This window comes from Ictalurus furcatus, chromosome 27 (genome assembly GCF_023375685.1).
Source record: "Ictalurus furcatus strain D&B chromosome 27, Billie_1.0, whole genome shotgun sequence".
NCBI classification, from domain to species: Eukaryota; Metazoa; Chordata; class Actinopteri; order Siluriformes; family Ictaluridae; genus Ictalurus; species Ictalurus furcatus.
The window spans coordinates 7,320,802-7,343,049 of NC_071281.1; the positions used below are offsets into that span (position 1 = coordinate 7,320,802).

At 41.6% G+C, this 22,248-nt stretch overlaps 1 protein-coding gene across 1 annotated transcript in view; it reads left to right on the plus strand.

Moving 5' to 3' along the window:
• acsf3 (acyl-CoA synthetase family member 3) overlaps positions 1-22,248 on the plus strand; it is a 74,190-nt gene that overhangs the window by 18,236 nt on the left and 33,706 nt on the right. The window contains exons 4-6 of the mRNA XM_053616855.1: positions 3,272-3,417; positions 16,972-17,069; positions 17,177-17,303. Of these exons, the coding sequence (XP_053472830.1) occupies positions 3,272-3,417; positions 16,972-17,069; positions 17,177-17,303 (371 nt within the window). The remainder of the gene's footprint in view (positions 1-3,271; positions 3,418-16,971; positions 17,070-17,176; positions 17,304-22,248) is intronic.

The window sequence follows — 22,248 nt, forward strand, 5'->3', positions numbered from 1 at the left end:
GATGGATGGATGGATGGATATACTGTAAGTGTGTGTTCCCTTTAAAAAAAAATCCTGATTCAATAATGCAAATGCAATATTTATCAGTAATTATTGTATATCAGTATTGACTGTTTGAGCGCAGGTCAGTTATAAACAGTCTGATCCGGATGAAAGCGTTCAGGAAATTGATATTGATTTGTATTATATTTATGTTTACCAGGTCCATCCGGTTCTTGTGCCAGTTAATTTATGGTGTTGCTGCTCTTCCCCCTAAACCCTGAGCTGCACTGCCAAAGTATAACCTATGTGTAGGAAACACTGCGATAAGATAATACGATAACAGCAATACCTATGGTAATGGAATATAATAACTACTTAAAACCTTGGCCCCCGGGCAGAAATGATTGTTTTGGCCAGTTTACGTTTTCGAAACACTTTCTGTAAAATACATGCATTTATAGTTGTGATAACCAGCAATAAAAAAGACCAAGGTGTTGTCCAAGGTTTTCACTGTACATTTAGTTCATTAATCTTATGATGTACATGGTCATGATGGACATCCAATTATGATTATGCATAAACTGTTGGCCTTTAAAGAGCAGTCCCCAAACATCTTCTAAGCACATTAGTAAACTCTCTTTCTTTCTCAGTGGGTCAAGTAGCTTCCATCTGAACTCAAGAATAATGATTTTTTTTTTATTTTTTTATTCCAACTCATTTTATTCCATGTTTTGATGCAAGATCCATTTTTTTTATTGTACTAAAAGTCCAAAATGATTACTCACAAAAAAAAAAAAAAAGAATGCTTTCTTGGACCAAAGACTAAAATCAATAAGAAAGTTGATGATGCAGCCAAACCGCTTGAATGATGATTATTTTGTTTAAAGATTTGTTCTCGGTGCAGCTGCAACCCTCCAGTCACACTAGCGTGCAATAAACTGCTCTTTTTGCTCTCCCTTCGTCTTTAATGGGATTTAATATTGAAATAGCACTCAGATCAAATCCCAGTTAGAATTCTCTAAATAAACAGCCTGTGCTGCAGGATTCGGACCGAGGAATTTACTGAAGACATTATCTGGATATTTGTGGCTTTACCATGTCGTAACCTATTCGCATAATTTTCAAGAAATCACTAGTTGTCGCTGTGTTGCAAACTTGTACAGATTATATGATTAGTCCATTGCTGGTATTCACTTCAATTCAATTTTATTTTGTATAGCGCTTTTAACAGTGGACATAGAAATATATAAACACAGGAAACAGATTTTAAGTGTGTGAATTTGTCCCTATTGAGCGAGCCATTGGCGAAGGAAAACCCCCTAAGATGATATGAGGAGGAAACCTTGAGAGGAACCAGACTCAGAAGGGAACCCGTCCTCATCTGGGTAACAACGGATAGTGTGAAAGTAAAAGAAAGTTCATTGTGGTATGAAAGCGTAAAAAGGTCCATCCTCTTTCTAGTCCATCTTTCAGTGGATGGACTAGACGATTTGATTCCTTATTTCATACCACAGTGCTGTTGAATGCTTTATTCATACTTCTGACAGCAGTTCCAGCTGGAATTTAAATGACAGGTTTATTTTAATATGCTTGTTCTAATACATTACTAACTACTCATACTGCTACTTCTATAGTACTAACTACTACTCATAAATCTTATATGATGTACGCTGCTCATAATCTAAACTAAACAAATAATCTAAACGTAATCTAAATAATAATAAAAGCAGGTTGCTTTTTTTTTTTTTTAAAAAAAAGAAAAGAAAAAGTATAATCATCAATATGGTGAAGTATTTTGTAAGGAGACATTAAATGAACCTTTATGGAAGGAGTCTGCAGTGTCAGTGCTTTGTACCAGTCAGTAAGTTTTCTCACATGGGAGAGTTTTCAAGCACAGTGTGGTTTCTGGGTAACGTGCATTTTTCCGTCTTATTAACCATAATAAAAAAAAAAATAATAAAAAAAAGATGCTGGTGAGGGGATGACTATTACAACTTTTATAACTGTTGTCTCAAGGACTTTCTACAGCATTAAATTTAACTATGAATGGTTAAAAGTGCGGAATGCCTTACATTAAAATATTACAAATGTAAGAATTGAAAATTGCTGTGCTGTAAGAGGAATCAAACACTTGCTGACTTTATTTTTATTTATTATTATAATAATAATTATTATTATTATAATTATTATTATTGGGGGGCATGGTGGGTTATTGGTCATCACATTTGCCTCGCATTTGTGCGGTTGGGGGGGTTCGAATCCTGCCACCACCCTGTGTGCGCAGAGTTTGCATATGTTCCTCATGCTTTGGGGGATTACTCCGGGTACGCCGGTTTTCTTCCCCCAGGCCAATAACATGTGCTGTAGGCTGATTGGCATTTCCAAATTGACTGTAGTGTGTGTGTGTGATTGTGCCCTGTGATGGGTTAGCACCAGCATGTCTCCCGCCTTGTACCCGAGTTCCCTGGGATAGGCTCCTGGCTCCCTGCGACCCTGTGTAGGATAAGCGGTATAGAAAATGGATTGATGGATGGATTATTATTATTATTATTATTATTACTATTATTATTATTACATTTCTTACTTAATGGCTCACTCCAGTCAGATACAATGGAAAATGATCCAATATTACATATCTGTGAGTGGCAAAAGTATGTGAACCTTAAGTGGTCTTAAATGTCCTCCTTTTGTATACAATCTGTCTGACTGTGGATTGGTGGAGTCCAAACTCTTTTTCTGAGGTCCTCAGAAATCTCCTTTGTTCATGCCATGATACATTTCCACAGACATTTGCTGTGAAGATCAGATTTTGATATATCCCTGTTATTTAATAAAAAGAATAGGGTGCTCACTCACACCTGCTTATCATCCCATTGATTGAAAACACCTGACTCTAATTTCACCTTCAAATTAACCGCTAATCTTAGAGGTTCACATACTTTTGCCACTCATGGATATGTAATATTGGCTCATTTTCCTCAATAAATAAATGACAAAGTATAATATTTTTGTTTCATTTGTTTAAATAGGTTCTCTTTGTCTACTTTTAGGGCTTGTGTGAAAATCTGATTATGTTTTAGGTCATATTTATGCAGATATATAGGAAATTCTAAAGGGTTCACTAACTTTCAAGCACCACTATGCCGTAATTTCTACATTACACTGGACACTGTAATACGCTATAAAGCTTTTGTTCCTGAAAGAGAGTAAACCCATCTGAAGATGTGTCACAGTACAGTACTCTGTGTAAGTTGTCTTGAAAGCTTGTTTACGTTACTTCTCGTTGCAGGTTGATGGTGTCGGGTTCGGCCGCTCTCCCCCAGCCCGTTCTGGAGCGTTGGAGAGAGGTCACGGATCATGTACTGCTGGAGCGCTACGGCATGACTGAGATTGGCATGGCACTGTCCAACCCGCTGAATGGACCACGAATCCCCGGTAATCATAACACTCCAGACCATAAAGAAATAGTTTGGCCAAGATTAAAATGTACGGGAGTTACATTTAATTTCGTTACTAGGCTTACGATTTTACTTTTGCAACTGTAACATTTCTAAAATATTATAAAATTTGTTAAAAAAAAAAAAATAATAATAAAAATTAGAAAATTTGTAAAAATGTTTTTATATATATATATATATATATATATATATATATATATATATATATATATATATAAAATTTGTCAAAAAAATGAAAATTTGTCAAAAAAAAATAATAATAATAAAATAAATAATAATAAAAAAGTTAACATTTCAGAATTTTTTTTACTTTTTATTATTTATTTATTTTTACAAATTTTCCAAAAAAAAAATTCCTAACACACTTAACTAGAACCGTATATGTGGTTTCTTTCACCGTATGACCCCCTGTTATTACACACGTTGGTGTTTATCGTAATAATTTAGACACACAGAAAAACTGTGGGCGATTTAATGTTGTCTATTTGTTCGCGACTGTACATTAGCTGTATTACTCCAGAGCACGTCTAAAGACTCCAGCTAAGCTGTGTAGATTTCATTATCATTTCATTTTTGTCTTGTTCCTCTAATTGATAGACTCTGCCCTAGTGTATTTATTATAATGATAACTCCTTTAACTCCTTTAATAACTCATTGTTATAACTGCCACTTTTTTTTTTTGTTAGTTTGAGGGTTGTTTTTTTTTGTTTCCTGACGTTTTTTGGCAAGTGCAGTCTACAAATAACAGTAATTCCTCACGGGTTGATTGTACGCTGCGCTGCAGTGTCGTGCGTCAAGCTCCTGTTTCAAAGTTCTTTGTCTGACTTTCTTGGTTCTTTTGGTTCCAAACAAATGAGACGCGCTGTTCTTTTGAACAACGCTTGACTCTGACAAAGGCATGACAGCCAAAATAACAGAACGCTTCCCAAAGGCTTCTGGGATTCTAGAGGTCTCTTTTTCTCACTGATGTAGATCAAGACAGAATTGGGTGCTTCTGCTTGTTCTGCACTCGACGCTATCAAAGCAGTTAAGTGGGTTGTGTGGCATCTAGCTAGTTTTTTTTGTTTTTGTTTTTTTTTGTCAATAAGCTTCAAAGTGGCTGCTGTCGTAGGTGATGTCGAAGCATAGCCATGCTTGTGTAAACCTCTGATGCTAATTCTCCAAAGTGGTAATTAGGAGCGAGGCATTCAGTTACCGCTGCTCCTGATGTCTCAGTATTAAATAGGTTAAACAAATGTCAATAACACCACTAACAAAGAACTGAGTGTTACACATATAAGACTAAAACTTTACACAACTGTTTGTCCAATTATATAAGACTGAAAAGAACCCAATACACACACACACACACACACACACACACACACACACACCAGAATATATATCATTCATTTATTATTTATTAATTTATATAAGGTTATAATTTTATTTATTTATTTATTTATTTATTTATTTATTTTTAAAAATTATATAATAATATAAAGTTACTTTTTATGGATGCACAAAAAGCACTGAATTAAACTCCAGTCCTAAATGAATAATAAAACCTCACTTTCACTGCACCGTGTGGTTCCTGTTCCTCACTGCCTTTAGACATATTATTTTACTTTTGATCATAGTGTTTTAATGAGACATTACAGATCTTACTCGCACTCACAGACGCTGTGCGTCTGCATCGCGCGTGAGGAGCAACACGGCCTCGTTACTAACAGATCACTTCCCTTATAATAAAGAACAGAAGTTACACTGATACAGCATATAATGACAATAAACTTAAATGAAACTAAACTTTTTAAGCAACTCGTGACGTCATCACCGTCGTGCTCGTGCTACACGAACTATGAAGTTTATAGATCTTCTCCGCGGTGTTTATTATAAAATGCTCTCCTGCCTTGGAGGACTTGGAGGTCGCACACTTTCTTCCTCAGTCACGTGATGATTTCGGCTCGGTCCGATGAGGACTGAGGTCATGTTGGGAATAAAAGATAACGCTGATATAAACAGTACACTGAAGAAGGTCAGCGTCGGTGACTCTGGGTATCTGTTAAAGTTAACGGCGTTGCATTACGTGTGTATGACGTCATGCACCACTGACTAGGAAGCGGCTTATACTTCCGGTTAGTAAAAAACCGCTCGTGTTCCTTTTGAGATGATGTTACCTTTCTAAAATCCACACACTAGACAGTAGAGTACACAGTGCATAGTGTAAGTGAACAGTACTTCATGTGGGACACAGCTTTAGTATTTACTCTCCGAAGCGTGTTTTCTGAAGAGAAGTAGCGTGATGAGTAAATCTCCCCGTGCCGTGCGCAGACCGACTCATCCATAATGAGATTCGCCGACAACACGATTTTCATAATCGATTATTATCGACTTTATCGATTAGATGTTGCAGCTCTAGATATGATTGATTGATATGCAGATTTTTTTTTTACTCTTGATTCTGTCATCTAAAGCAACCACTTGAGTTTTCTACTCAGACAGACCATCATCAAACTGGTTTCTTAATTTTTCACACAGACCGAAATTAGTTGTCTCTCAAGGTTCTATTCTAGGCCGTGTATAATCTACCTTATTGTTCTACCTGTAGACTTTACGTAGAAAAGAGTTGAGAACATGGCAAGCAAAATGCTTACATGAAAACGAGAAATAAAACCTCTCTCTCTCTCTCTGTCTCTGTGCCCTCTCTGTCTGTCTCTGTGCCCTCTCCTTCTGTCTCTGTGCTCTCTCTCTCTCTGTCTCTGTGCCCTCTCCTTCTGTCTCTGTGCTCTCTCTCTCTGTCTCTGTGCTCTCTCCTTCTGTCTCTGTGCTCTCTCCTTCTGTCTCTGTGCCCTCTCTCTCTGTCTCTGTGCTCTCTCTCTCTGTCTCTGTGCTCTCTCCTTCTGTCTCTGTGCTCTCTCCTTCTGTCTCTGTGCTCTCTCTCGCTGTCTCTGTGCCCTCTCCTTCTGTCTCTGTGCTCTCTCTCTCTCTGTCTCTGTGCCCTCTCCTTCTGTCTCTGTGCTCTCTCTCTCTGTCTCTGTGCTCTCTCCTTCTGTCTCTGTGCTCTCTCCTTCTGTCTCTGTGCTCTCTCTCTGTCTCTGTGCTCTCTCCTTCTGTCTCTGTGCTCTCTCTCTCTGTCTCTGTGCCCTCTCCTTCTGTCTCTGTGCTCTCTCCTTCTGTCTCTGTGCTCTCTCTCTCTGTCTCTGTGCCCTCTCCTTCTGTCTCTGTGCTCTCTCTCTCTGTCTCTGTGCTCTCTCTCTCTGTCTCTGTGCTCTCTCTCTCTGTCTCTGTGCTCTCTCTCTCTGTCTCTGTGCCCTCTCCTTCTGTCTCTGTGCTCTCTCTCTCTGTCTCTGTGCTCTCTCTCTCTGTCTCTGTGCTCTCTCTCTCTGTCTCTGTGCCCTCTCCTTCTGTCTCTGTGCTCTCTCTCTCTGTGCTCTCTCCTTCTGTCTCTGTGCTCTCTCTCTCTGTCTCTGTGCTCTCTCTCTCTGTCTCTGTGCTCTCTCCTTCTGTCTCTGTGCTCTCTCTCTCTGTCTCTGTGCCCTCTCCTTCTGTCTCTGTGCTCTCTCTCTCTGTGCTCTCTCCTTCTGTCTCTGTGCTCTCTCTCTCTGTGCTCTCTCCTTCTGTCTGTGTTCTCTCCTTCTGTCTCTGTGCTCTCTCCTTCTGTCTCTGTGCTCTCTCTCTCTGTGCTCTCTCCTTCTGTCTCTGTGCTCTCTCTCTCTGTGCTCTCTCCTTCTGTCTCTGTGTTCTCTCCTTCTGTCTCTGTGCTCTCTCCTTCTGTCTCTGTGCTCTCTCTCTCTGTCTCTGTGCTCTCTCCTTCTGTCTCTGTGCTCTCTCTCTCTCTGTCTCTGTGCCCTCTCCTTCTGTCTCTGTGCTCTCTCTCTCTGTCTCTGTGCTCTCTCTCTTGTCTCTGTGCTCTCTCCTTCTGTCTATGTGCTCTCTCTCTGTCTCTGTGCCCTCTCCTTCTGTCTCTGTGCTCTCTCTCTGTGCTCTCTCCTTCTGTCTCTGTGCTCTCTCTCTCTGTCTCTGTGCTCTCTCTCTCTGTCTCTGTGCTCTCTCCTTCTGTCTCTGTGTTCTCTCTCTCTGTCTCTGTGCCCTCTCCTTCGTCTCTGTGCTCTCTCTCTCTGTGCTCTCTCCTTCTGTCTCTGTGCTCTCTCTCTCTGTGCTCTCTCCTTCTGTCTCTGTGTTCTCTCCTTCTGTCTCTGTGCTCTCTCCTTCTGTCTCTGTGCTCTCTCTCTCTGTGCTCTCTCCTTCTGTCTCTGTGTTCTCTCCTTCTGTCTCTGTGCTCTCTCCTTCTGTCTCTGTGCTCTGTCTCTCTGTGCTCTCTCCTTCTGTCTCTGTGCTCTCTCCTTCCTTCTCTGGGCTCTCTCTTTCTGTCTCTGTGCTCTCTCCTTCTGTCTCTGTGCTCTCTCTCTCTGTCTCTGTGCTCTCTTTCTCTGTGCTCTCTCCTTCTGTCTCTGTGCCATCTCTGTCTGTCTCTGTGCTCTCTCCTTCTGTCTCTGTGCTCTCTGTCTCTCTGTGCTCTCTCCTTCTGTCTCTGTGCTCTCTCTCTCTGTGCTCTCTCCTTCTGTCTCTGTGCTCTCTGTCTCTCTGTGCTCTCTGTCTCTCTGTGCTCTCTCCTTCTGTCTCTGTGCTCTCTCCTTCCTTCTCTGTGCTCTCTTTCTGTCTCTGTGCTCTCTGTCTCTCTCTTTCTGTCTCTGACTCTCTCCTTCTGTCTCTGTGCTCTCTGTCTCTGTCTCTCTGTCTCTGTGTTCTCTCTGTCTGTCTCTGTGCTCTCTCCTTCTGTCTCTGTGCTCTCTCCTTGTCTCTGTGCTCTCTCCTTCTGTCTCTGTGCTCTCTCCTTCTGTCTCTGTGCTCTCTCTGTCAATCTCTGTGCTCTCTCCTTCTGTCTCTGTGCTCTCTCCTTCTGCCTCTGTGCTCTCTCTTTCTGTCTCTGTGCTCTCTCCTTCTGTCTCTGTGCTCTCTCCTTCTGTCTCTGTGCTCTCTCCTTCTGTCTCTGTCTCTCTCCTTCTGTCTCTGTGCTCTCTGTCTCTCTGTCTCTGCGCTCGCTCTGTCTGTCTCTCTGTCATTCTCTTTCTGTTAAGCCCAAGGATTTACAACATGTTTTTCTTATATTGCTGCTAAATTCTATAGTAGGAAGGATAGGAATCGGAAAATAATAGGAATGCCAGCTGTATAGGAGACTTTAAATCCAGATTTAACAAAAAGAAGAGAAAGGTGTTTTGTATGGCCTATTAGTTGTTATTGGATTAAAAAAAAAAAAGTAATTGTAGATTTATTATTTAAAATTCATCAGTAATCAGTAAAGATGAAAATGTTTAGCCTACAGTCACTGCACTTCCTATATGGATTATAGCAGGAACTTGTTTTAAAACACAGAAAGGTAATCACAACAAGGAGTTATTTAGTGCTTATCATCAGTCCATATTAACCTGTGTTTAAATTTTCTTTGCTTGTTTATACCATCCTTGCTTTATACCTTTTCACTGCTGTTCTCTCTCTCTCTCTCTCTCTCTCTCTCTCTCTCTCTCTCTCCCCCCCTCACTTTCCTTCCCTCCCCTTTACACCCCATGGACATCTTTGACTGCAGGGGTGTATGAGCAGCTTTGAATAAAACATGTGTTTTATTCACACACACACACACACACAGACATTCCTATACTCCTGCTATACAGACATGGGATGGCGATATGACGGTATGATATCCATGTTGTTTTGCTCACATACTGCGAGTCTCACCAGTGCATGTCTAACACTGACCCACTCCAACACTCGACTGTTAAACTCCGAGGTTCTTTTGCTCATGTGACGCTACTGTTTTGCTGCCGGATTCTCAAAGCTAAATATTGTGATCGATTATCATCAGAGATTTGTAAATTACCAGTGGTGTATGGTGGCTTAGTGGTTATCACACTTGCCTCGCACCTCTGTGTTGGCGGTTTGCACGTTCTCCTCGTGCTTTGGGGGTTTCCTCGGGTTTCCTCCCCCAGTCCAAAGACATGTGCTGTAGGCTGATTGGCATCTCTAAATTGTCCATAGTGTGTGAGATTGTAGCCCTGTGATGGGTTGGCACCCCATTCAAGGTGTCCCTTGCCATATGCCCTGAGTCTCTTGGGATAGGCTCCAGGCTCCTCTGTGACCCTGTGTGGGATAAGCGGTACAGAAAATGGATGGATGGATGGATGGATGGATGGATGTACTTGCTGTGTATGCTCTGTTTCTGTGTTTTGGGAATTTTTACTCAGCAGAATTGTTCTCAAGACCTCTTCTAGTGCCTCAAAACCCCCCAGACCGGCTCTGATCAATTACTGTGTTTCCATTTCAGCGCTGCAACTGCACTCCTGAGATAACGTCTGTCCCACTGTAGGGCAGCGTAACTGCAGTCATTTAAAGGTCTTTCAAGAATAATTGCATGTGTTCTTCCCAGAAAAAGGCAATCCCATAATTCAGTGGCGCAAAGCTATGTAAAACATGACACTGTCTCCGAGTGAGGAATGAAAAAGGTGAATATATAATATATAAACTGTGACAAACATCAGACTGCCGCTCTGACATGAGCATTTAATATCAGTGCATGTACATATTCACCGTATAGAATTTGGGTTTATTAGGATCCAGCTTTTATTACAATTGTTACAGATAGCAATATTTAAGAAGCTGTTGCGTTAATATTATATCGTCAATTTTTCATGGTGTTTCAAAGTCAAATAACAAGCAACGCACATAAAACAAACCACTTCTAACTTTTTTATGACGTTAAGCACGCAGACAGCAGAATGTAAACTTTATATTACTGATTTTCATTAGAGTGGCAAATCTATCTACATTTTATTTTACCCGATTGTCAAATAGTATGTGATTGCACCTTCCAAATAATCTCTCTCTCTCTCTCTCTCTCTCTCTCTCTCTCTCTCTCTTACACTCTCTCACCCTCTTACTCTCTCACCCTCTCTCACCCTCTTACTCTCTCTCTCACCCTCTATCTCTCTCACCCTCTTACTCTCTCTCCCTCTCTCACCCTCATACTCTCTCTCCCTCTCTCACCCTCTTACTCTCTCATACTCTCTCTCCCTCTCTCACCCTCTTACTCTCTCATACTCTCTCTCCCTCTCTCACCCTCTTACTCTCTCTCTCACCCTCTATCTCTCTCACCCTCTTACTCTCTCTCCCTCTCTCACCCTCATACTCTCTCTCCCTCTCTCACCCTCATACTCTCTCTCCCTCTCTCACCCTCATACTCTCTCTCCCTCTCTCACCCTCATACTCTCTCTCCCTCTCTCACCCTCTTACTCTCTCATACTCTCTCTCCCTCTCTCACCCTCTTACTCTCTCTCTCACCCTCTATCTCTCTCACCCTCATACTCTCTCTCCCTCTCTCACCCTCATACTCTCTCTCCCTCTCTCACCCTCATACTCTCTCTCCCTCTCTCACCCTCATACTCTCTCTCCCTCTCTCACCCTCTTACTCTCTCTCCCTCTCTCACCCTCATACTCTCTCTCCCTCTCTCACCCTCATACTCTCTCTCCCTCTCTCACCCTCTTACTCTCTCTCCCTCTCTCACCCTCTTACTCTCTCTCCCTCTCTCACCCTCTTACTCTCTCTCCCTCTCTCACCCTCTTACTCTCTCTCCCTCTCTCACCCTCATACTCTCTCTCCCTCTCTCACCCTCTTACTCTCTCTCCCTCTCTCACCCTCTTACTCTCTCTCCCTCTCTCACCCTCTTACTCTCTCTCCCTCTCTCACCCTCTTACTCTCTCTCACTCTCTCACCCTCTTACTCACTCTCCCTCTCTCACCCTCTTACTCTCTCTCCCTCTCTCACCCGCTTACTCACTCTCCCTCTCTCACCCTCTTACTCTCTCTCCCTCTCTCACCCTCTTACTCACTCTCCCTCTCTCACCCTCTTACTCTCTCTCCCTCTCTCACCCTCGTACTCACTCTCCCTCTCTCACCCTCTTACTCTCTCTCCCTCTCTCACCCGCTTACTCACTCTCCCTCTCTCACCCTCATACTCTCTCTCCCTCTCTCACCCTCTTACTCTCTCATACTCTCTCTCCCTCTCTCACCTTCTTACTCACTCTCCCTTTCTAACCCTCTTACTCACTCTCCCTCTCTCACCCTCTTACTCTCTCTCCCTCTCTCACCCTCTTTCTCTCTCTCCCTCTCTCACCCTCTTACTCTCTCTCCCTCTCTCACCCTCATACTCTCTCTCCCTCTCTCACCCTCATACTCTCTCTCCCTCTCTCACCCTCTTACTCTCTCTCCCTCTCTCACCCTCTTACTCTCTCATACTCTCTCTCCCTCTCTCACCCTCTTACTCTCTCTCCCTCTCTCACCCTCTTACTCTCTCTCCCTCTCTCACCCTCTTACTCTCTCATACTCTCTCTCCCTCTCTCACCCTCTTACTCTCTCTCCCTCTCTCACCCTCTTATTCACTCTCCCTCTCTCACCCTCATACTCTCTCTCCCTCTCTCACCCTCATACTCTCTCTCCCTCTCTCACCCTCTTACTCACTCTCCCTTTCTCACCCTCTTACTCACTCTCCCTTTCTCACCCTCATACTCTCTCTCCCTCTCTCACCCTCTTACTCTCTCTCCCTCTCTCACCCTCTTTCTCTCTCTCCCTCTCCCTCTCTCACCCTCTTACTCACTCTCCCTTTCTCACCCTCATACTCTCTCTCCCTCTCTCACCCTCTTACTCACTCTCCCTCTCTCACCCTCATACTCTCTCTCCCTCTCTCACCCTCTTACTCTCTCTCCCTCTCTCACCCTCTTACTCTCTCTCCCTCTCTCACCCTCTTACTCACTCTCCCTTTCTCACCCTCTTACTCACTCTCCCTTTCTCACCCTCATACTCTCTCTCCCTCTCTCACCCTCTTACTCACTCTCCCTTTCTCACCCTCTTACTTTCTCTCTCTCTTACTCTCTCTCACCCTCTTACTCTCTCTCCCTCTCTCACCCTCTTACTCTCTCCCTCTTACTCTCTCTCACCCTCTCTCTCTCTCTCTGTGCATGTGCGGTGGAGGAGCGAGTGTGGTGTGTAGAGTGTGTGAGAGCATTTTGGTGTCTTGCCAAGGTTTTCTGTGAGTTTGTCTTTTTGATTTTCTTTCATTTAATTATTGAATGTTTAAGTCATGAGTGAGTATCAGTGACCGGTAAAAGTTGAGAGAGGATGAGAGTGAGCGGGACGTCATGGCCACTGAGGCCGGAGGGGAAACGCTGTCTCTCCGCCATGGCGTCAAGTGTGTGCCGGAGAAAGGAGAACAGGTGGAGGAGGTTCTGCTAGCTGTGGGAGAGCAGGTCGGGTTCGAGAACATCTACTCTGCCTCCCGAATGAACAAAGCGGTGGTGGTTTTCATAAAAAAGGAAAGATTTTTCGATACGCTGATTGAAAGAGGAATATGGCTAAAAGGTGTCATGATGCACGTTACTCCTCTATCTGCCCCTGCAACGCGGGTCGTCATTTCCGACATGCCTCCTTTCATAAAAACGAGCTGATCGTGAAGGAGCTGGCCCGCTTCGGAAAGTTCTCCAGCCCCATCACGGCTATTCCGCTGTCTTTCCGCAGACAAGTTTACATGTTCATAAACAACTGAGACCAAACACTGGATGTAAATTTCATGTGCAAAGACGGCGACAACAGCTACACCGTCTTTGCCAGCACCGGATGCCTGAGATGCTTTGGGTGTGGGGAAATCGGGCATAAATGGCTGAGCTGCCCACGCAGAGCTGTGCAGCTCCGGGGGCGACACGGCCGGGTTGCAGCAGCAGCAGCAGCTTGCACTACCAGTACTGACCCCAGCCCTCATGTCCACACGGAGGATGATCACAACTCCGTACAACAGAAGAACCCACAGGCACTGAACAACACTAGTGAGAAAAATAAAGCTGAACTGGAAACAAGAAGAGAGAAGATGAACAAGGTGGAGGAATCGTCCAAACAGCCACAGCACAGTGTTGTGATGCAGGAGAACCAGGACCCAGAGTGCAGCGCAGGAGCTACAGGAGAGGAACCGCTCACAGACATGGAGGAGGAAGACAAATACTTCTAACTTTCCAGAACAGCCGGAACAACTTTACACCACAGAACAGATTCACTGCTTTTTAGAACTGACTAAAGGAAAACAGAGCATCTCACTGACGAACTGCTTCCCGGGCAGAATAAAAAAATCATCAAATCTACACAACACACAACAAGAAATGAAAATCTGAACGTACTGTCAGCACGGAGACGCTTCAGACTGAGGAAATGGACATCAGCTGCAAGAAAGGCTTTAATATAAGCAGCGCTGTGGACTTTCACACATTATGTGACTAAAATGGATTTACAGTAAGACTGAAGGGGTTGGGCTTCCTGGGTGGAGGGTGTGGGTGGGGGGTCTGGTGGGGTTCTTTTTAAAAAAAATTAAATATGTAAATATACCAAACTGATGTATTAAAGGAGTTTAAAAAAGTCAAAGTCTCTCTCTTACTCTCTCTCTCTCTTACTCTGTCTCTTACTCTCTCTCTTACTCTGTCTCTCTTAGTCTTACTCTCCCTCTCTTACTCTTAGTCTTACTCTCTCTCTCTTACTCTCTCTCTCTTATTCTCTCTCTCTCTTAGTCTTACTCTCTCTCTCTTACTCTTAGTCTTACTCTCTCTCTTAATCTTACTCTCTCTCTCTTATTCTCTTAGTCTTACTCTCTCTCTTAATCTTACTCTCTCTCTCTTATTCTCTTAGTCTTACTCTCTCTTAATCTTACTCTCTCTCTTATTCTTAGTCTTACTCTCTCTCTCTTAATCTTACTCTCTCTCTCTTACTCTTAGTCTTACTCTCTCTCTTAATCTTACTCTCTCTCTCTTATTCTCTTAGTCTTACTCTCTCTTAATCTTACTCTCTCTCTCTTATTCTTAGTCTTACTCGCTCTCTCTTAATCTTACTCTGTCTCTCTTACTCTGTCTCTCTTAATCTTACTCTCTTAGTCTTACTCTCTCTCTCTTACTCTTAGTCTTACTCTGTCTCTTAATCTTACTCTGTCTCTCTCTTATTCTTAGTCTTACTCTCTCTCTTACTCTCTCTCTCTTATTCTCTTACTCTCTCTCTCTCTCTCTTACTCTCTCTCTCTCATTCTCTTAGTCTTACTCTCTCTCTCTTATTCTCTTAGTCTTACTCTCTATCTCTTACTCTCTTTCTCTCTCTCTCACTTTTTCTCTTTTACTTTCTCTCTTACTCTCTCTTATTCTCTTAGTCTTACTCTCTCTTACTCTCTCTCTCTCTCTCTCTCTTACTCTCTCTCTCTCTCATTCTCTTAGTCTTACTCTCTCTCTCTTATTCTCTTAGTCTTACTCTCTTTCTCTCTCTCTTTTTCTCTTTTACTTTCTCTCTTACTCTCTCTTATTCTCTTAGTCTTACTCTCTCTTACTCTCTCTCTCTCTCTCTCTTACTCTCTCTCTCTTACTCTCTCTTATTCTCTTAGTCTTACTCTCTCTTACTCTCTCTCTCTCTCTCTCTTTCTCTCCCTTACTCTCTCTCTCTTTCTCTCTCTGCCCCCCACCCCCTGCTCACACACATGCGCACACACAAAATTACTATCTGTCTTACTATTTGGTCTTTGCCCTTTGTGGTTTATTATTAACATGACAGTGTTTTTGTCTTAATAACTTTGAGAGAGGAACGAGAGACACGATTACTTATGTTTTATTTGATATGATTTTTAAAAATATTTCATTTTAAACATCCATGCATATATTTTTCTAATAAAACCTTTCTAACCTTTAGATACTCACCCACATTCTGTATATGTGTTGAACGATAATTAGCTAGGTGGTATAGTATTGTTTCATATGATTTTTATTGCATCATAGTTGTGTAAAGACACTAGCTGCGTTTACACGGACAACAATAATCCACTCTTAATCCGATTAAGACCATACTCTAATTAAGAAACTACCATGTAAACAGCAATTTTTACTTACCTTAATCTAATTAAGGTCATAATCAAAATAAGCAATAATCTAATTAAGACAAGTGGAGTATTCCTGTTTTAGTCGCATTATGGACGTGTAGTAGTGACATGTAAACACCTTAATCACATTATGAACGTCGTGTGGGGGTTTTCACCGCATTTTGCGACAGGACATGATCACACACGGCAGTTTTACGTTTTACGGCGAACAAGAGAGTTCGGCTGTGTCCCAAATCGCATACTTTCCTACTATAGGCCTGTAGTGGGGAAAAATACATGTATCTCGGCTACTATATAGACGGTAACTACGCGATTTGGGACACACCCACCGCTTCAAGCAGTTGTCTATTAGCACGTATAGCATGACAAATAATTAACTGCACTTAAAGCGTTCGTAAAAATAAATAAATAAAAACACCCAAAACTGTATACGGTACCATAACGAAGACGAACTGTATGTTGATACGTGAAATTCTGGAGGGACGTCGGACGGCGTTGCGTGGTGACGTAATGACGCGGGCTGTTAATCTAATTATGTTCTATAACATGTAAAACGGGAACATGACAGGAGTATTCTAAAAGCGACTCATGTAAACACCTTAATCACATCATTATCTTACTCAGAGTAAGGTCAATAATTAGATTACTGCTGTCCATGTAAACGTAGTCAGTGATGGAAAACCTGCAGTAAAAAGAATCGCTTAATAGAATAAAAAATAATCCCCATCGCAGGCATCCTTTAGTATTTCAATGTGTCAGTGTTGGATGCAGATCTTAACTTCCTCTCTCTCTGCTCATAAACAGAGTGCATTAAATGCAACACCATCCGAAAAAAAAAAGTTTGGGGGTGAGATTGCTTTAGTGCAACTCTAAAGGGATTCTGGAAACTCGATGATTGAGAAGAGCGAACGGCTTTTATTCCCTCATCACAGCCGGGACTCTGAGGCTGAGGACACGTCAGCCATGATCCCAGAAACAACACATCATCCTACATGACAGAGAGAGAAGGGAGAGCGGGGTGGTGAGGATGGTGGTGAGGGTGGGGGGGGTTGTTACATGCCAGAAGATTACAGGGAGAGTTAAGGAAAGCTGCTAAAGCTCACTTCAGTAAATTTGGCTCATAAAATAGATCACTGATGAATTTAACGTAGACATTTATCAGACATGACGAGTTAAAAAAAACAGTAGCCCTTATAGTACTCAAAATGTTTATTAACCAGATTACACACTTGGACGACTCATAATTGGAGGCCTTAAAGTATGATGCGCTGCAGTTCATTTGTTTGTGCTCGACACCAAAGACGTTTGGGTTTGAGGATAAAAGACGGGTATGATATGAGACGAGAGTTTAGGATTTCAGCTTTTATTTCCTGGTATTTACATCTACAGCCCCGATTCCGAAAAAAAAGTTGGGACACTGTGTTAAATGTAAATAAAAACAGAATGCAAATGTTATAAACCCATATGTTATTCACAATAGAACATAGAAAACGTATCAAATGTTTAAATTGAGGAAATGTACCATTTTAAGGGAAAAAATAAGGTCATTTTGAATTTCATGGTAATTTTGTGTGTGTGTGTGTGTGTCTGTTTTTTTTTTTTTTTTTTCAGGTGCAGTTGGAGCTCCGCTCCCTGGTGTTGAAGTGCGAATCGTCATGACAAACATAAGCAACACTAACATCGCCGAGGGCAACAGCAAGCACACACGGGTACTTCATTAACTCTCTTTCCCATAATGCACTTCACTATCCACACTAACGCTGACTGTGAGAGTGTGTGTGTGTGTGTGTGTGTGTGTGTGTGTGTGTGTGTGTAGGTAAAGCCTGGGCTGGAGGGGCGGGAGGGTGAGCTGCAGGTTCGAGGCTCCTCTGTGTTTCAGGAATACTGGAATAAACCACAGGAGACTAAGGACAGCTTCACGGAAGATGGCTGGTTCAAAACTGGTACCTGCTCCCCACACACACACACACACACACACACACACTAACTGATCATATGTTGAATTAATAATGAAACCTTATGAGGTTGAAGTGTAAATGTGTTTGCAGTTAGAGACAGGGATGTACAGTTAGGTTCAGAATTATTGGGACCCTTTTTAAAAAGTTCTTTGATCTGATTTTTTAAATTTTTTTGCACATCATTCATGCATGCATTAAACCTACATGCTTAATGGCTGGAGCTAGGGTTAAGGTTTATGGAAAATAAAGCATGTATTACTTCCAAACGTGAGAATCTAGCAGACTGTAATCGCTTTAAAAGCCATTTTTGGATATGTTAAACCTTAGAGGCCGGGGCTAGGGTTAGGGTTAGGGTCGCACAAACAAGAGCACGCACTGCTTCTACACTTACGATTCTAGCAGAAAACAATACAGATAGTTTCAGAAGCCAGTTGTTTTTCTGTTAGACTCCTTTTTTATTTATTTTTTAAAATAATTTTTTGCACGTATTACATCTTCGGTATACAGTTGTGCTCAGTAATTTACATACCCCTTGCAGATTCTGCAAAATGTTAGCGGCATCATTAAAATTGCATTTTGTTTTTTATTTAGTTCTGCCCTGAAGAAGCTATTTCACATAACAGATGTTTACGTATACTCCACCAGACACACTAACTGAATTTGCACAAATGAACCAGGTCAGAAGTTTTCATACCTTTTGATTCTTAATCCTGTGTGCCGTTACCTGGATGATCAGCGACTGTGTTTATGTTTTGTGAGAGTTGTTCATGAGTCCCTTGTTTGTCCTGAGCAGTTAAACTGCCCACTGTTCTTCAGAGAAATCCTCCAGGTCCTGCACGTTCTTTACTTTTCCAGCATCTTCTGCATATTTGACCCATTTCCAGCAGTCTCTATATGATGTTGAGATCCATCTTTTCACTCTGAGGACGACTGAGGGACTCGTACACGACTATTACAAAAGGTGCAAACATTCACTGATGTTCAAGAAGGCGAGACGTGTGTAGCTTCTGAAGGCCAGTACTAAATGGAAAAAGTTTGATCTTTAACAAAATAATATCAATTTACACCTATTGTCCTGTTCAGAAGTTTACACCCCCTGACTCTTAATGTATCATGTTGCTTTCTTGGACAATTTTATAATCCTTCTTTTTAAAAAAAAAAAAATACTTATTAACATTTTGCAGATTCAGCAAGGGGTGTGTAAATTTATAAGTACAACTGTATGCTTTACTGTGCCACATTCAACCATGTCCTAGCTTCCTGATTTAGAGGATTTTGAGCTAAAATATTTTCCTTGTCTTCGTCACTATTTGAGTCGTATTTCAGTCCTTTCAAATCCTTTATCACAGCCCTAATTGTAATTAATGCTCATTTTAAGTGCTTACTTTTGATTGATTGATTTATTTATTTATTTTTATATTTGTTACCTCTCACTTATGTAGGTCAACAACCCTCTGTCTCTTGTGTTGAAAGCGCTTTGTTTTTTTCTAATGATCATTATGACACAGTTTTTGACATGTAGGCAACCTCATATTTGGACAAAGGCGTCAAGGTGTTATTGAAGAATGAGAGATTTTTTTTTTTTTTTTTAAACAACAGTTTTGGAAATTATTATATAAAAAAAAGGTCTTATAAGAATTATTTACTGTTACAAAAGTAGTTTCTTTTACTGTCTGAGAGGAAAAGGTTCATATTTGGGTGCAATGTTTATCATATACAATTACATGCAGACCTTCTTTTTGAAGGGTGCCAATAATTTTGCATTTGACTAACATGATATGGAGGATAGAGACACTGTGGAGAGGTGTGTGTGTGTGTGTAATTGGCTGAGGGGCTGTGAGGACAGAGCCGCAGTGTGTATGAGCTGCTGTCACACTCCATTACACACAGCCACGCTATAATGAGTCACAGTGCAATCAGCTCCCTCCAGACTGTGTGTGTGCATGTGCGTACGGGTGTGTGTGTGTGTGCGTGCGTGCGTGCGCGCATGCGCGCATCCTTCATGCTAGTTCCATCCTCCAGTCAAAATTCAGGCTCGTGCATGTTAGTGTTAAAACCATGGGGAAAGTAAGAGAGACTGAACGGTGAGGCTGTCCCGGGTGCCTCTCGATGCTCTGTGTGCTCTGACTCTATGTGGGTTGTGCTCAAAGTGTTTAATGGTGCAAAATATTCCATGTTTCAGAGTTCATTTCTGTCAAAGCTGGTGATTACAGGCTCAGAGTGATGATTAAGTCAGCTAAAGTGTGGCAGAGAAATGACTGATATTACAGGCTGTCTGCATATGTATTACATGGATACAGTAGGCTCCACATATTTGAGTCTGTTTTCAATAACTGGTTTTATTTTATCAGTCGTCAAAAAAAAAAACAAAAAAAACGAAGTCAGAATTGCAAATATTTTCCAAGCGTAATTCTTCAGTAGTATAAGTGGAATAAAATGGGCTCTTATTATTTGAACATAACAAAGGAACATGGTGGTTTATTTAAAAGAAAAAAGACGTGTGAGCAAGAAAGACACGCCGATTTCAGTTCTTATGCCGCGGCATGCGCCAGCATCAGAACAGGACTCCTAAACACAGATGCTGTGTCCCAATTCACCTACCGTCCAGCCTAAATAGTATCCAAGATTAGGGCTTCTCAATTATAGCAAAAATCATAATCGGGATTATTTTGTTCGATATTGAGATCACAATTATTAAACACGATTACTCAGTGACTTTGGAAACATCATGCATTTATTGAGCTTTTTTTGGGGGGGGGGGGGGGACTTTTTCTATTGTATTTTTAAGAGTGGATTTCCTTGAATATGATTCAACTGGGGGAAAAAAATATGTAAAAGAAAATTAAATCAATTTTGGAATTTTCATGGAACTCAAAAATCCAGGATCTCAAAAATAAAGAATTTATAATACAGAAATGTCGACCTTGTGGAAAGTATGCTCCTTTTGCATGAATTACTGTATCAATGCGATGTGGCATGGAGGCAATCAGCCTGTGGCACTGCTGAGGTGTTCTGGAAGCCCAGGTTGCTTTGATAGCGGCCTTCAGCTCGCCTGTATTGTTGGGTCTGCCGTCTCTCATAGAGTCTCTATGGGGTTCAGGTCAGACGAGTTGGCTGGTCAATCAAACGCAGAAATACCACGGTCAGCAAACCAGTTACTGGTAGTTTTGGCGCTGTGGGCAGGTGCCGAGTCCTGCTGGAAAAGGAAATCAGCATCTCCATAAAGCTTGGATGGAAGCATGAAGAGCTCTAAAATCTCCTGTTAGACGCTGCATCGACTCTCGACTTGAGAAAACACAGTGGACCGACACCAGCAGATGACACGGCACCTCAAATCATCACTGACTCTGGAAACTGCACACTGGACTTCAAGTAACTTGGATTCTGATCCTCTCCACTCTTCCTCCAGACTCTGGGACCTTGATTTCCAAATGAAATGCAACATTTACTTTCATCTTCCCCGTGATTGTGGTAGTGTTTACTGAACCAGACTGAGAGATTAAAAGCTCAGGAAACCTTTGCAGGTGTTTTGAGTTAGTTATCTGATTAGAGATCTTCTCAGGTCGACATTTCTGTATTATTAATTCTTTATTCTAATATTTTGAGATACTGGATTTTTGATATCCATGAGCTGTACGCCGTAATCATCAAGATTAAAACAAAAAAAAAGGTTTGAAATATTTCACTTTATGTGTAATGAATCTAGAATATATGAAAGTTCCACTTTTTAAATTAAATTACGGAAAAAAAAAAGAACTTTTCCACGATATTCACATTTTTTGAGATGCACCTGTATGTATGTATGTATGTATGTATGTATGTATGTATATGTACTTCCACAACCAACTGAAAACTACTAAACATTTATTTAATATATAAAAATGATAAATTAGCCCAAAATAAATCATATCAAATATGTTGTAGTTGCACTGCCATATTCAACATTTTGGTAAACTATATTCAACATATTCCAGGCAGTTGCCGGTTTTCATGTGTTCATTATGTGCCATATAAATCTGGGGAACATCGGCTCCTGGGAACGTAGACACGCTCCCACAGACACCACCATGCTACAAATCTTGCACATCAGTTCTTTTTGTTCCGCATCAGACTCCTGGAAACCAAATTGTTTCCAAACCGCTGAAATGGTATAACCTTTCATGTCGACCGAAGGCTCCGTTTCTGTCATCTTGGCTCAAGCTGAACTAAAAAGGCCGCAGCCTGGTGGGAGTGAGTTTGACCTTTTCAGGGAGGGGCGACACCGCACCGCTGTAAAGAAAAATGGCGTGCGGTTTTTTAAAAAAAAGACCAAACGAGAACATTGTGAAATGGAATGCGGCGCAATAATCGTTTTATCTCGATTATTTTGTTTTCATACTCGTCAGAGTCCATAATTGAAATCGAAATCGAAAATCCGATTAATCGCACAGCCCTGTCCGAGATTAGAATCAGTGTGTCCCAAATCACAGTGTGTTGAAAGGTACTCGGACGGTCTAATTTCTCCAGTAGATTGGATCCATGGACACTTTTTTCCAGCTAACGTTGCCCAGAACTCCTTGCACGAGGGAGGAGAAGTTATGTGACTGTCCACGTCACCGAATTCAGCCTGAAAACATGGCGGATGAGCATAACATCATTCGGTATTTAAGTATAAGAACATAAATGTTAAGCACTAAATAGAAATAAAAATAAATCAAGGGAATGGTAAAAGAATACTGAATGAAGAAAATCTGAAATGCAACAAGGAGTTTGTTCACGGTGACCGTGTGCGTAACTAGGCAACAACGTTCTCTTCCGTTACGTGCTAGTATATCCCAGTACTTGCATACTCGTTTGCTACACACTCAGAAGTAGGTACTTTTTCTTCACGGGAAGAGTACATAATTTTAGTGAACAGTAGAGGTAGGCGAATTGAGATGCAAGAAGTCTT